The sequence below is a fragment of the Patella vulgata genome, chromosome 1, assembly GCF_932274485.2.
Source record: "Patella vulgata chromosome 1, xgPatVulg1.2, whole genome shotgun sequence".
NCBI classification, from domain to species: domain Eukaryota; kingdom Metazoa; phylum Mollusca; class Gastropoda; family Patellidae; genus Patella; species Patella vulgata.
The window spans coordinates 28,145,927-28,161,721 of NC_065879.2; the positions used below are offsets into that span (position 1 = coordinate 28,145,927).

The 15,795-nt window shown below is 35.0% G+C and overlaps 1 protein-coding gene across 10 annotated transcripts in view; it reads right to left on the reverse strand.

The window, feature by feature from the left end:
- Positions 1-252: 252 nt before the first annotated feature.
- The window catches only part of LOC126829675 (60 kDa neurofilament protein), a 41,292-nt gene continuing 25,749 nt past the window's right edge, over positions 253-15,795 (reverse strand). The window contains exons 2-11 of one of the 10 annotated variants that reach the window (XM_050559705.2): positions 14,912-15,098; positions 12,049-12,144; positions 11,734-11,895; positions 11,410-11,535; positions 10,225-10,445; positions 8,878-9,137; positions 5,435-5,586; positions 4,416-4,526; positions 2,664-2,780; positions 253-2,405 (exon numbers count right to left, since the gene is read on the reverse strand). In XM_050559705.2, coding sequence (XP_050415662.1) covers positions 2,367-2,405; positions 2,664-2,780; positions 4,416-4,526; positions 5,435-5,586; positions 8,878-9,137; positions 10,225-10,445; positions 11,410-11,535; positions 11,734-11,895; positions 12,049-12,144; positions 14,912-15,098 — 1,471 coding nt within the window. In that variant the 3' untranslated portion in view covers positions 253-2,366. Of the gene's footprint in view, positions 2,406-2,663; positions 2,781-4,415; positions 4,527-5,434; positions 5,587-6,441; positions 9,138-9,356; positions 9,569-10,224; positions 10,446-11,409; positions 11,536-11,733; positions 11,896-12,048; positions 12,145-14,911; positions 15,099-15,795 lie in introns of those variants that run through there. The other 9 variants (XM_050559716.2, XM_050559738.2, XM_050559727.2 and 6 more) reach the window with 9 other exon arrangements.

The following is a 15,795-nucleotide window of genomic DNA, read 5'->3' on the forward strand; positions in this document are numbered from 1 at the left end:
GATTTATTGAAATGGAATGAAGCTCGCACACACATAATACAAAATAATACCAGTCTTTACAATAAAATAGTAGGCTACGATATGGCTTGTGTAACTGAATTACAGCAGGTTGCTTACTTTCAATGTATTTCTGAACGGAGTTTCTAACGCCCTCACACAAGACACTTAAGGATAATCTTCATGCCCACCCCATCCCACCCGCTCTGTTTTACTTAACTTCTTACGTTCAATGTAAAAAACAAAACAGTATAATGATTTTTGTGAGACATGGAATGGATATTTATTATGCTTCACAAGCATCATCACAATACAGATCCAGTACAAAGTATTATAACTGTTGCTTTAAGAAAAATCGAAACAAATTGACATGTACAAAATATGGTATGGCCATAACAAATATACGAAATGTTGGTATAACAAACAGCTCTACTAGGGTTATTTGGAGATTAAACGAAGTCGATATTCCCATATTTAAGCCTACAGCTAAAATAGTGTAATGTAAAATCATATGGAGAAACAGACCCACCTAAATGGTGGTCGGTTACGGCACTAAAATAGGATTTTTTTTGTTATTTTTTCGCTCCATACACCACAATTATAGCTTTCAAGTTTATAGACAAAAACCCTTATGTTCCCATCAAATGTTTGCCTTAAAAACATATTTGGAATGTAAACGAATTTACAATATAATATAAAAAAATTCTAATATATTAAAGCATTTGAAAAAAAATATAGTAAACAGGCTTAATGTATAAATAAAAACGTTTCTTTTAAACATAATTTTTCAACCATAATTACAGGAAGAGCGAATTATGGCAAGATATTCAATAAGAAACTGGATAATTCCTTAAAAAAATCAATCTTAAAATTGTCCTTAAAATATAGTGGGAAAAAACAAAACATAATTGCTAGAAAGTAATAATAAAATATATTCAGCAGTGATAGAGTAATAAAATTTATAAACTTAATAAAAGAATTGGATATATTACACTATCCTACCAGAAATAAGATCTATCTCCTAAATATATTATTCTATGTTATGGCGCCGGGCATAACTCTTTATAAATAAGGCATATCAAAGCAACTACTGTTTGCAAATGATGCAAAGGGGAAAAAATCCCATTCTTAGATCGTTTGTTACGAAAATTGGGCCATGTTTATGATATTAAGTCTGTGTATCAAAACGACAGAGTAAAGTAGGAGTTGTGTCCCTTTTAACAGTCTTTCTTTTCATGGAAGATTCACTCGTTTCAAATCTTCCTTATTTAATGTAATACCGAGAATCGTATTCGGCTATTTATAATAGATGTCACAAGATCTCTACAGGGACTCAGCCCTTCAAAACCCAATGCTTTCTCTTTCTGTGTGAATGCTGCCATGATGACAAAATAACAAACGAGTCACATACATGAAAAAAGATGTACAATATGAAATATAGAAAGTTGTATTTATATGAAAGCATAAAAAAAATCATTTTAATATCATCTAGAAAACACAAAATCAAAGAACAGTGTCATGTTCTGTGATTTTGTGATTGGCTTCCTACCCAGACCAGTGACTTTCAATAGTAACAAAAGTTTATAGTAATTTAACATACAATGAACAATAAGCATATACATCTATAGCAAATAACGGAGCTATCAATGATATTAATTAATATTATATTCATAGTATTTCGGTAAATATAACATACGAGTACTTTCTCTTTTCTGACAATGGTAGGACTACAAATGCATCAAAAATCACAAATTTATTTTTGCTTCCTGACAAAATCTTATTTGCTTTAAGTATATGATTTTTTCCATTGTTACATGGAATTGAATATATGTTTTCTCAAAAAATACTAATGGGTATAATTCGTTGTTTCGTTTAAAACACGATGTTAGAATTTTAATCTACATTGATAGTCCTCCATAGCTTTTGCTTAACATATGCAGTCCTTCACAACCATCGCAATTATGGAACGATTATAAGTAAATACTACACGGCGTGTTAATACATGTAACTATTTACTGTAGCACCAACTGAAATAAGAATCATTCGCCGATAATTCCTTAGAGTAAACTGACCCATAATTGGCACACGGGCTGTATCTGGTTAATTCTTCCCTGCTATGAAAGCTCATTGGGGACAAAAAGAAGAATCAGTTTGCCAACGCTTACAGAACGTGTTGTTCACTAATTTCTGTCTACTAAAAGGAATAGACGATGTAGGTATAAATAAATGTGTTAACTAAAATGTCGCCTACGAGTTACTAAATAACGCTATATATTATTATAACAATTATGTGCTTTTTGTCTGCCGTTTACAAAAGCTGCCGAACTATAGGCGTGCCCACAGTTAGGCATGGAATGGCATTGGTAAACTTATGTGTAGAGAGTCTTCTGGTTGTGACAAGCCTTCTCCTGAAATAGAAAAACAAAACAAATATGCATTTGGGATTGAAATCTGGACGAAATCCCCATATAATAAACAGGACGCCCCCTCTTAGATACGATCTTTATCTGGGATGAATAAACAACGGATATCACATATTTACATAATTTCCACTCTACTATTTTTTACTCTTTAAATTCATATGAATGTTTATCTGGATTACAAATGTGTCTGATTTAGAAATTACTGATAAAGCAAATATAATGAAAAATGTTATAAAAACTTACCTCTTTGTTCTCATTAAGAAGTTGAGTTTTAACTTGAGCTCCTTGTCTCCATATCTCACTATCTTTAAATACAAGATCAAATTGGCTAGCTTCACCAACAGCAGAACGAGCGTAAACCTACAATCAAATCAACTATAAAATTATAAACGCCGGAATGAGTTCTTTGGTTAACACCATATTGTTGTAGGTGATCTGGGTGAAAACATAACTTTTATATTTCTGTTATTTCTGTGAAATGAAATGGGTTTAACGTCCTGTCTTCTGCACCAACCTGGCTGATTTTACCCGGACAAGTTTCTTTTACGTGCACGCTTGTGGACACGGGATCTTGGTTTTTCGTCCCATCAGAACGACTAGCCGCTATTCTATGCCAGCCCCCCCCCCTCACTGCACCTCTAACAAGGGGAGGCCTACACCTGAATCGAACCCGGTCCACCGTGACTCCTTGTACCGGCATTCACTCATACTACTTTTTGAATATACTAGCTCTTATTTTCACCAGTTTAAAGGACAATATTGGTGTCAGTCGTTATCAAATATGTAATAGAACTAGTTTAACACGTCCCAAATATAATTTTAACACAAAGATCATTGCTACGATAGATGCGTAATCAAGGTTTCAACAAAAGGAAGTGACGAACACAAAAGGAAAACACTTGTTATACTTCTATATAACTGACTGAAGTTACAGGGGCGAATTTCTGCTCTCTAATAATTGCTTCGAAGACCAAAAGTTGTTATGTAAGACTGTGAGATGATATCTGGCAATTCAAAAAAGTAATTGAATGTTACTAGATAAGAGAACACGAGAAAAATAGAAATAGTCCGTACATTACCACGTTTTTATTCATTCTATACTTAATAAAAACACGGTAATGCACGGACTTTTTCTAGTGACAGTCAATTTATTAGTGAATTATTAGTCAGCAGAAATTAGCCCGTGTATCTGTTATCACTCGTCACTTCAGTCAGTTATATATAAGGATAACTCGTGTTTTCCTTTTCCGTTCGCCACTTCCGTTTGTCGAAACCTTGATTACGCATCTATCGTAGCAATGATCTCCGTGTTAAAGTTATATTTGGAACGTGTTAAACCAGTTCTATCACATATGTGATAATGACTGACACCAATATTGTCCTTTAAGCAAGCTCACTCTCGTCCAGTCTATGAATACCACTGCATATCGCTTCCCGTAAACACAAAGTTAGCCGGATTTTAATTACTAATTGATAAGGCTGTATTAGAGAGTGTGGAAATTTGTATGATTCCATAAGCTTGTCGATAAGGCTTGACGTGGTTTGTTTTATATATTGGTATCACTATTGTGCTTTTTTTTAAGATCAAGGGAGATAATCATCATATTTAAAGATGGGTATGAATTATGACTAGTAATATGTATTTTTTTCTTTTCGCCTTATTTTACCTTTGCAAGGAAACAATGGAGAAGGAGAATATTTGTTTGTGAATATTTATGATTTCGAAGCGAAGGGATCAGGAAGTAATAAGTTATAAATTAGGGAAATCACCTACAAAAATGACGCAACAACCCAAAGATTCCTTTAACCCGTTGTAGAAATAGAAAAATAATCGAGACGCCCAGTCCCATTGATTGTGATTATGATATGCTAGGCCTTTTGTGGTTATAAAGATTAAGGTTTAGAAGTGTTCAAAAAATTGTTCTAGGCCAAAACATTTCATGAATATTACATTGAGTTATTCAGTTACCCAACAAAAATAAAACAAATATTTACCTTAACGGACATGCTTGGTTTTAGGACTAAATTCCTTATTTTGAAAATTTGAGGGTTGGCGATATCATTGTCAACAGTTCTTTTCAGTGTATAACCATCTAGATTTACATCCTGAAATTCAGAATTGACATTATATTTCATATAAAATTTGTATTTTGCGGTCAACGGAAATATTCGGCACACTTTAGCAAATAGGGTAAACAAAAACATTTTCATAATGGAATGTTGTACAAGGTCTTTCAAAAAGACTTTTATCAACTGAATTCCATGTTTGACCACTGGTTAGGATCGACTGTGTTTGAATTTCTATCTTACAGTCACTAAGCCTACCAAAAACTGCATAACCATCTTTCGAAAGACAAGGGACCTTAAATTGTTCAAACACTACTTTGTTTGCATTTCAGTTTTATGTGGTTGCGTGCATACAGTTTTATCAAGTTCCTTAACGCGTTTATATTATGCTATCTGAGCAAAGGAGGGAATCGATAGACAGTTCATGTTAGCTTCTACATAATGTATACTCTACTTTCGATCGATTTGATGGAATTGGTTCGTGTGGTTGGCATCAGATCGCTTGCTCTTTATTGACGATGCTTGTAGACAAATATTTATTCTTTTCTGTCCATTACATTGTCTGTTTGCTGGGCCATTGGTGGTTATTGACCTTCCGTGAATATATGTCACTTTATACTGAACATGTTTTAAGCAAGCTCAATGAAGATAATCTGTATCGTCGCTGCATCAACTAGCTGACAAATGTTTGATACTATTGGCAACATAATCAGATCTATACATTTAGATTTAGATATAAAGAGGTGGGAAAGCTTTAGCTAAGAGGTCGCCATGAACTGTCTGGTTGCTTGATACCATATGAGAACTGATTTCTAATGCATATTATTAGTTCATTAATGGTTCATTAATACAAAAGCATTAATGCATATTCAGGCTCAGACTACATAATAATATAACAACAATATATATGTTCTTCGATTAATCACATTTAGAAACATATTACTCACCCGTCGGTTGGAACCAGTAGATGTATTTTCTAACATAATGTACTTCCCTTCAGGGTTTACATCGGCAATGGCGATTGGTCCATTCTGGGTTCTCTGGTAGGTAGTTTTAGCGGAGACTTCACCTCGCATCATCTTCATACCCAGGTTAGAGTCTTTAGGTAAGATAAAATACTACTTCAGTACTGTAGGGATTTTGTGGGTGGGATTGGGGAGGTGTGATGAAAAGGGGTTGGGAATGAAATCTTAATTCGAGTATTGCAGAATACTGTCTTATACTGCTTATTGTACCACTGGAAGAAGGGATTCCTACTCCCTTGGTGCAGATGTATTTAGATTAAATGATTGCGTGTGCACTTGACACGTCTATGTCCATGCTAGTCTAGTAAAACGAGATTGTGGGGTGGGGGGAGAACCTATGATGCCACACCGGTGGTTTCTGATGAATTCTGGTTTACCAGAACATATAATATTCAGGGTTGCCAATACCTAGTCAGCAACACTTCCCGACACGGAAGTTTCCCTTTCGAAAAAAAAACCCCAATGGGCTAATATCTTTATCCCGGGGCCAAATCATATTTGTGGATATTGACTATTACATTTAACAAGGTTTAAATACTATTAAATTTACGTTTTAAAATCTTGTTAGTACGTTAGTTTTATTTTACAGTATCAAAACTTCTATCGTCGTAAAAAGTGACTTCAACTTCAAAACTGTTCATTATGATCCAAAATTAAAGTGAAAACTTTAATTGATCAGAAATATAGCCACAATGTTCGAAAAAGAATTTAAGGAGAGGGCATACATATCAGAAATATAGCCACAATGTTCGAAAAAGAATTTAAGGAGAGGGCATACATATTCAACCACACGTATCTCACCCATCACTATGCAATTTAAAAATGTCAATATCTTGAATTTTGGAATTCAGAACCCGAAGGTGCTGTCACTTCTTACCTAGATATGGGTAAATTTATGTTGCCAAGACAAAGAAGAGATAGAGACGAGATAGAGGAAGGAAGCGTTCATTTTATTCATCATTAAAAGCTTTACAAAATAAAAACCCTGGTCGCAGCAGTACCAATAAAGGGGAGGCAATTCATTGCAAAGGGTAAAAATATATCGTAAAATCCATAGTAAAAGTAAAATGTGACATATTAAAAATACTATCTAACTTAAAGCTAGTAACGCTCGACTAGTACGATAAAGCACAATCTATGAGTATAATATATGACACATTTTATTCTAGAATCCCAAACGGGTAATTTAAATAGGAAGTTTTCGTTAATCCTTACCGAGCAATGCGTATTCGTGGTAAAACCCACTATAGAAATGCATATTAAAAGAAAAATACTACTGTAGTAGTTTCGCCATAGTTCTAATTCTTAGTGGCTCAGGATTAATGTGCTGTGATGGTATATATGTGATGTTTATATCTATGGAAGGTCCTCAGCAACAAACTAGAGACCATGACAGTGATCAACTAAACTAAAGTGAAATCATGCTAATCATGCAATTATATGATAAAAAGCACAAAATAATAATACAATATCACAGAATATATATTGGGCCGGTTAGTTTAGATTTATGTTTAAACAATCGCATTTGTTCGTTGCTATTGGGAGTCTATCGCAATCAATTTGGTTAGAGCAAATCGTTGTTTTCCCGTGGAGATTAGTATAGTTAATACAAAAAGTTTATTATATATAAATTTGTTTAATTGTTTTTTCTAGATTGGCGACGGGATTAAGGAAGGTTAGTTTAAAATCTAATGGTGTTATTTTCGTATTAAGTCGTCATGTGACGTAAGATCTATACGCACCGGAACTCTCATATTGGCTTGATGATACGTTGACAATATCGGACAACCTGGCGCTACCGCGGTTCTGGACGTTTACAACTTGTTCAACTACTTGACGTAAACCAACTCTGGAAGGGGTTAAAGGTGATAGTGGTAAAAGGTCAAATAAAATTAACAACATAAAGTAAAATGCAAATAAATCATAATGGAGCTGCAAAAAGAAACAAAAATTAAAGCTATGAATTAGGTAAAAAGTGAATTTTAGGAACATAAAAATTCAAATGATACCTTGATTGAAGCGACAACAGTACATTTGTTAATTTCAAGTTGAAAAACAACATTCCATATTATAATTTACCGCCATATCCGAAAGAAAATTCCAGCCCAAACAATATCAAATGTCAAACACCCCTCATAAATGTTGAGAATGGGCATACCCTGCGATTCGGGTGCGCTGTGTGCACGAGTGAGAAATCCCCTAAATCGGACGTTATCAGTTCTCCTGGATAAATTGAAATGTAATTGACGTTTACAAAGAACAAAAACAATCAACAACATCAAACAAATATGTAGAATGTAAAATAATAGTCTGTAAATAACAGCTCCATTTCGCCAGTAGCTAAAATATAGGGTGTGTTTGGTGAACCCGATCCAGGACGCTGAATATACCAAAAATCCGGATTCAGATAGCGACCAACCAATCACACCCCTATTTTTAATGTGCTCCATATGGCAAAATCCATAAACGACAGTATTTTCATTGTCCATCATCAAGTTAATGCTTGGTGGTATATGCTTTGTGGCATTTATAAAAAATAAGCGCCCAGTATATCCGCACTGGATACATAGTGCGTTACATCTTTGACTTTTATAAACTGAGACTATACTTTGCCACAAGGTAATAACGCAGGATAAAGCTGATCACGCTTTAATGATTTAAGAAATTTCTACACGCACTTTGAAGCAATGTTCTCTATAAATTTATCAAGGATATATCGGGTTTTCATAATGCGGATGCTAGACCCAACTGATCTAAGACTACCGTGATTTGCATACCAGCCAACAATTTAAATATTCAAAGAGATCGTCATAATTACAATCTGTCATTTTTGAAATAGGTTAGATAACCAAATTCGTTGTGGTTTTATTTAATTACTTTTTTGTTTCGTTTTGTTTTGCTTCCCGTCGGCTAAACCTAAGACTGAGTAATGTGGTTTAGTGATAGGGATACACGAAAATAATGAAATAGATCCCTATTTATAAAAACAGAAGCATGCATTTCCCAAGAAGAAGTATTGATGATAAACAAGAAAATGGTAATCCTCATGCTACAAAAAAATTTATGGATATTCTAAAGTATAAAACAAAACGTCCAAGGCACATAGAAACGGCAACATGAACTTAAAACGTTGACAATAAGCCACAACCATGACCTGAAACTTCAAATCAAAACAAATGTTACATCAAATATTTACGGAAACATCACTGCGGTGCAAACGTGTTACTTTACATGGACAAATTTCTTAACACCGACAGAGAAATGTCGCTGAAATAAACTAGAAACAATGTACTAGTAGTAAAATTGAATCTTTGACGCGTGTAGTTTTCCACATTGCAATCACCATTTATAACCACGGCGCTCACCATCATCGTCGCCACTTTTAGTGCTTCTATCATCATCATGACCACCACGGCTGCTGCTGTGATGTTCTTCGTAGCTTCCACCGCCTCCACGTCCGGAACTACTACCGCTTCTTTCTTCGTAATAGCCACTTTCGCCTCCACGCCCACCTCGCTCGTCATAGAACTCATTGAGCTTGCCTCGAACACTATATCGGGAAGTTTCTGTTCCGCTTACCTCTTTCGATTGAGTTGGCCCTTCAATGGTGTTCCAAGTTTCATCCCTAAGGGACAAAAATGCGTTCGGTTGACATTTTGTTAATCTAATTTCATATAAATATTAAAAATAGAGGATGGGGCAATAAATGGGTTCTTCTAAAACAAAAACCAACAAAACATAAAGAAAGCGAAAATAATAACAGTGCTATAAAAACGACACAAAAAGCCAATTGTGCTGCCAGTGACCGAAAAATATCACCGGCGAGGTATTCTTTGAATCTCACCGTCGTCATGGCCGTTTTTACCGTGTCCTCCACTGCCCCGTCTGTCTCTTGTATCTCGAAAATCCCTGTCACCTTTTCTCTCCTGACGGTCCTTCAGATCATCATCATAGTAACTGCGTGCAGTTTCCCGCAAAACCTGTGAGTCACCTCCCGATCCAGGTTCCAATCGCCGGACGACAGTGACTCCCTCGTGACTGTGGGACACATCCAACCTGTGGGATTGATTTGGTAAACCAAGTCGTTTGATCTATGAGCATTGTGAGCAAGAATAATGGTATACAACTAAAATTAATAAAACTGAATGAAAAAAAAGTACGAAAATATATAAATACATATTTTGACGTTAAATCAATCATGTAATTTAAATACATCAACATTTAACTAAGTATATAAATCTAAAAAATAAATCAACAAATTTAAGTGCATATGTCTGGATCTAAGATGAGAAGAAAAACACAATTAATGAACTCAAATACATTACAGTACACAGAAAACACAATAAAGGTGCGACAGTTTGAAACGAAAAAAAACAACAAAATTTTCAAACATCAAAGGGCAACAAAAGTAACATATATTAATATAATAAAAATAAAAATGTATAGATAAACAATAATCACAATTAATAAAATATGATTACTTCAATAAATGCACGAAAATTTAAATAAGGTAGGTCATTCTTTTTATATGTATGGAATACTACTCAATTAAGAATATGTCTTGACTCTCATTACTTAAATGCAATCTTTCGATTAAGAATATATAATAATTTGGATACTCATTATTAAATCCAATGTTTCCAATAAGGATATATTCATGTCCTGGATCTCTAAACTAAAGTTCTCAATATAATTTTAAAAAGGATCTTTACCTGTTCTCTTCACCCTCCAGCAGTTTCCTGTATGCAGCGATTTCCAATTCCAAGGAAAGCTTGGCATCCATAAGTGTCTGCAATTCTTGTAGGATACCTTCCATCTCCGATCTTAGTGTTGTCAATTCATTCTTGAGTTCACTAACCTCTAGTGTGTGTGATTGTTCACTTTGGTCGAACTGAGCCATAAGATCTTGATATTGTTTTTCCAATTGAGCATTCTGAAAGCAAAAGACCGAGCTATGAAAATGGACGTATATCGTAACATCTAGCATGAGCACACACCAAACAATGTTGCTTCTCTAATATACCTTTCATCTTTGCTGTTTGTCATGCAGAGCTAACAGAGAGAAATGGGGTTTAACGTCAACGCGACACAAACTAGGTCATTTCGGGACTAACATATGGTTTAATATTTTTATTTCAATAATTCGCTTGCGCGTAGGGGTCTTTAGCAGTGGGAGGAAACTGGAGGACCGGAGTAAACCCACGAGATTGGACATGCGACCCTACTCCTTGTCACGTACAACCGGGGATTCGAAACCACGCCAGTTGACTCAATGACAGGCCTTATGATACAGTGCGCACGTGCTAACCATTCAGCCATCCAACTCCCCTCGTACAATTAAACACGGATACTGTAAATACCTTCCCTGAAGTGATAATAAATTTCATTCTATAAAACATTTGAAAATCATAAACCAGATCAAATTACACAAATAGACATGGCTCCCTCGCCCCTGGGCCCTGGCCCACGTGAATAAAAAAAACACTTAAGGCATCAGTGTCCCGCGGGTTAGTGGTAAGAAAGATCCCAACTAGAAACATACAAATCGTTAACCCATCATGTAAACATTAAAACGGAAATACAAAAAATGGGACTATGTGATCACGCCACATTGTCATCACAAGTTTTACTTAACAAAGATTATTTCAGTTATGTTTATAATGACATTTTTTGTTTTGAGTATTGGGAATAGAAGGTAATGATATGCTGAAGTTAATGCGTTTGAAGGGGGTTCGGGAGATAGAATAGTTTATCGCATTATTGGTCCCCAATACTTAATACTTCTGGAAGCTGGAGGAATTGACATCCTGAGGATTGATGCACATCAACTGATATTCACTGAATTTTTTTCCAAGGCCATCTTATCAGGTATAGTATAACTACATGTAAACACTTACTCGGGCTTCGAGATCAGCCAATCGACTTCTGGAATCAGATAATTGTTTGCTGTATTTCTTGACTTCCTCCCTGGATGTTGAAACTTCCATATTCTGCTTAGCGGCTCCAGTTCGATATTCTTGAACCTAAAACAGACAAGAAGCGACGCACATTACATATCTACTAAAATTAATCCTTGGCGTTTTCCGATATATATAGCGTACATTAGTAGCTTCGGGATGAAAGTACATCTCTAAATCCATTATTTATGTTTGGGAATAAACATTTAAACTTAGGTTAAGATTAACAATTCTTCAATATAGCATAAAAATTCTGACCATTACCTTAAGGTTGTAGTAAGCTTCCATGTCGCCTCGGATAGAGTCAACTTTGGAATCATACTCATTCTGGATATCTCGGATAGCTTGAGATAATTCGTTCTTCCAGAATTCTCGGTTTTCAGCTGTGGTATCCCTGTAAGCAAGGGCAGCAAGCTCTTTCAATTCCTGTAAATACAAATATACGTATTAAGAAAGATACACTTCCAAACAATAAATATTTCTGAAATTCATTTTTTAAAGCATTTAGTTGAGTACACAAGAATGAAATTTACCAATGGTTATTGATATGTTTAAAAAATTTTGCATCAATTTGTTTACCTGTTCGTGGACACTCTTCATAAATTCAATCTCTTCTTCAAGAGTTTGACGTCGGTTCTCAGCCTCAAGACGTCCCAGAGTTTCTTCATTGACGGCCTGTAGAAAAGTATAAATTTTTATAACAGAAAATATAGAATGTAAGAAAACAATCAAAACATTTTATTTCTAGGCATATTAGTTCGGTCGCTTGCGTGAAGAATAAAATAAATCAATGTTTTGAAACATATATAAATAGTAATCGCATAAAGATTTGTCAAGCGTTCTGTAAACATGCACGTTTAATATTCTACTCTTCATTGGCATAGTAATGCAATCGTGTTCTTTAATATTTTACTTTTCAAAGAGAGAAAAACACACAGGTTATCTTTTTCTTAAATGAATTGTTCTCCTCAATTAGACTGCTATGGTCATAGTAACGAAACAAAATGGCGCAATTCGAAATCAAATCTCTCGGTTATTTATAGACAACCTAATGAAGACTGGCTTAAATGCCACCCCTTGGTGCAACACAGTGTTGAATCACTCTAGAGACTATTTATTAGTATTCTGCCAGTGATCAGTTAATTAATTCACTTAAAAGGTATAAGGGCGTCTTGACTTGACTTGTTAATATATTTAAACAAAGAATTTGATTCTCTCCCCTTTGTAACACGTGACTATTTAGACAAGGATATATATAAATATATATATAAGGTTCTCAAGTTGCATTTCGCGTTGACTGCATTTAGGGTTAAAATATTTAAAATTGCGTAGGATACGCACAGCCGTGTTTAAAATACACCTTTATTGCAGTGATTATATCTTTTTTTATTTTTTATTATATCATTTCTTCATAGTGATGACACTTTTACCCATGCCTTCGTGAGTAAGGCGCTGGCTTACCAACCAGGAGGCCCCGAAATCAATCCCCGTGTTGGTTGGGAAAGGTCCTCGGGATTTCCAGAACTGTGTCCCTTGGTCAGTGTTGAAGGGTAGGGTTGTTTAACGAAGGCGTCTAGTTGTGCACATGGGACGAAAAACGTATACCCAATGGTATGCAAAAAAACCAAAACCCTTAAAGGGGGGTTTATGCCGACCTTGCAACTGAAAGCAGCTGGCGTTTCGGCAACTGGGAGCAACTGAAAGCAACTGAATGCAACTGAAAAAAATCGACCTGAGCGCCTCTTACAACTCAAAGCAACTAGTTGCAGTCAGTTGCACATGTTCAACTTTCTGCAACTGGCTGCAACTAGTTGCAGTCGACATGAGCGTTCTTACAACTGGAGTCAACTCGTTTCCATGGAAATAACATCACGTGATAAGAGACATGTGACTTTATAAATAAGCAAATGGAAGCGAACGAAGACACCCAATTTTCTAGTTTTGATGTCGACAATAATATACTAATAGAATTATAGCAAGGCCGACCATGCCTTTGGGTTGCTTCTTTTAAGTGATTCGCCATTTTGTTGATCACGCGATGAATAAATGAACAGTCACGTGTTCAGTTTGATCGCTATCAGTTCCGAGTCGACATAAGCGCTCCGAATTCAGTTGCTCCCAGTTGTCCTCAGTTGCTGATATGATCGACATAAGCACTCGTGCAACTGACTGCAACTATATAGTTACTTTGGGTTGCAAAGTCGACATGAGTCTCGCTTTACGTTGGAATTTGATGAAGAGTGAACGAAATGCCGCTATCAAGGCAAAATTCCCCTCATATCCAAATTCATCTTAGCCCATTTGGTGCAGAAAAGTGGGAGGTTGGGCCCCATTTCATTTCATATTCACCGATTGTAAAACGATGTTTCCATTTCTACTACCTCTTCATAATTAATACAGGTGAGTAGCTAAATATCAAAATAAGTCAGCTTTTGATGACTACACATTGTAATTTCAACGATAGATATCATCATATTCGACAATAGAAGCTGATACTATTAATACTTGAATATATAGGGAAGATATTCGTAAATAATGTTTTCATTTCTTGACAGTTTATTGACACTGTTAGTGAAATTTCTTATCTTTCAGGATGATCGATGGGTACTCAAATGATAAAGATGACAAGGACAATAACATCGTATCAATCACGCTAAAATTGACCAACGTAGAGTATTATATAATATGGTTTTTAGTCTTTAAACGATACAAAAAAGAGAACCTATATCTGCTGTTCTAAAACGTGTACCATGCCTCGTGAGATATACTATGCGTACTGTGGTTTAATGCTTACATGATATTTATCCCAAGTTCAACCATCTATGTTGTTTAATGTTCACACAAGTGTTTGATTTAATGACTTTAACTATAAAACGGGTGTGATCAAAATACTGCGTAAAAACACCTAATATAATAGACAAATCAATTTTAATATACCGGGCTTACTTCCATTCAGGCTAATGTTCTAGGTGAGAGAGTAGATTATAAAAGCGAAGAATGTTGTTGCTAGCGCTTTCAAATAATAACTCTTTCGTGTAAAGTAGGTTTACATCGTTTTTGGCGCAAGAAACACGTCAGCGATTTATCAATTTATGATCCGTTATTAGACAAGTTTGGATGAACAGATATTGTATTTAATACTGAAGGAATAGTAGTCTCCTTCACTATAATACTATTGCATTACCTCCATTCATAAAACTTAAACTATGCATCTAATTATTACAAATAATATTTCGGGAAAGGCTAACGGTAAGACGAAGCGAAAGGCAACATTTCTTATTAGTAATTTTCTCAGTGCTAATGATATTTCATATCAGTATTACAAAACTTTGTCAAACAAGGTTCCCCATCAATGCTATTATGTTTCAGTGCAGACAGTGATAAACTTGATGTTGACCCCTGTTCAGAGTAAGAATAAAATATAGCTGATACAACAACTTACAATTCTAAGTTTTTCAAGTTCATCATTTAATCTCTGGATAATGCTCTTATCACGGGCTCGTTCTGTTTCCAATGATTCGTTTGATCTTCTAAGCATACGAACTTCCGCTTCTAACTCTGAGATTTGTTGGTTGAGTTTGTTGATAAGGTCACGGTCCTGAGATCTCCACTTCTTGGCTTCTTCAAATCTGAAATAGACAGGTATAGATTAGAGTGAAGTAGGTTCTACGATTTGGCATTTTATTAAACATACATTATGCAAGAGCTAAATCTGCCTATTGCAGGTCTTTCTTTAGGCCTGAAATGTTTTCTGAATTCTTAATTAGACATTAATTAACTTATCCAGGCCTTAATCAACTCTCGATGGTATCGGATTTCTCCGATATTAAATAGATTAGAACAATTCAGCCATATTTTGATTTAAACTAAAACTGGCGGAGCGAGACTTAGCTTCGAACAACCAGTACGGTGGTTAAAATTATTGCACACTTCTTGTCAAAACTTCAAAGGCTAATATCTTCGCTCGCAATAGAGCAATTTGAATGAAATTTTCAAATTATTCATTTTACATCATCTATTTTCGAACTATTATAGCAAGAATGGCTAGCTCTTTATCTAAATCTTACATAATGTATCTTTAAGAATGTGATTATTTTAATATTAATGAAAACGTAACTGGGAATACCTTTATACCAATATAAAAATAATGCAATGGGTGAAACTGTTTTCGAATTCACACAGTTAATCAACCTTTTTAGGACATCTACTACGGCCGATGAGGAAAATTTATTTTTTGATACCAATGTGAAAAATGTGTAATGATTTTATTTTTCATATACATTCTGGAAATTAACATAATATTTGTACAGTCATGGTGTCACTATG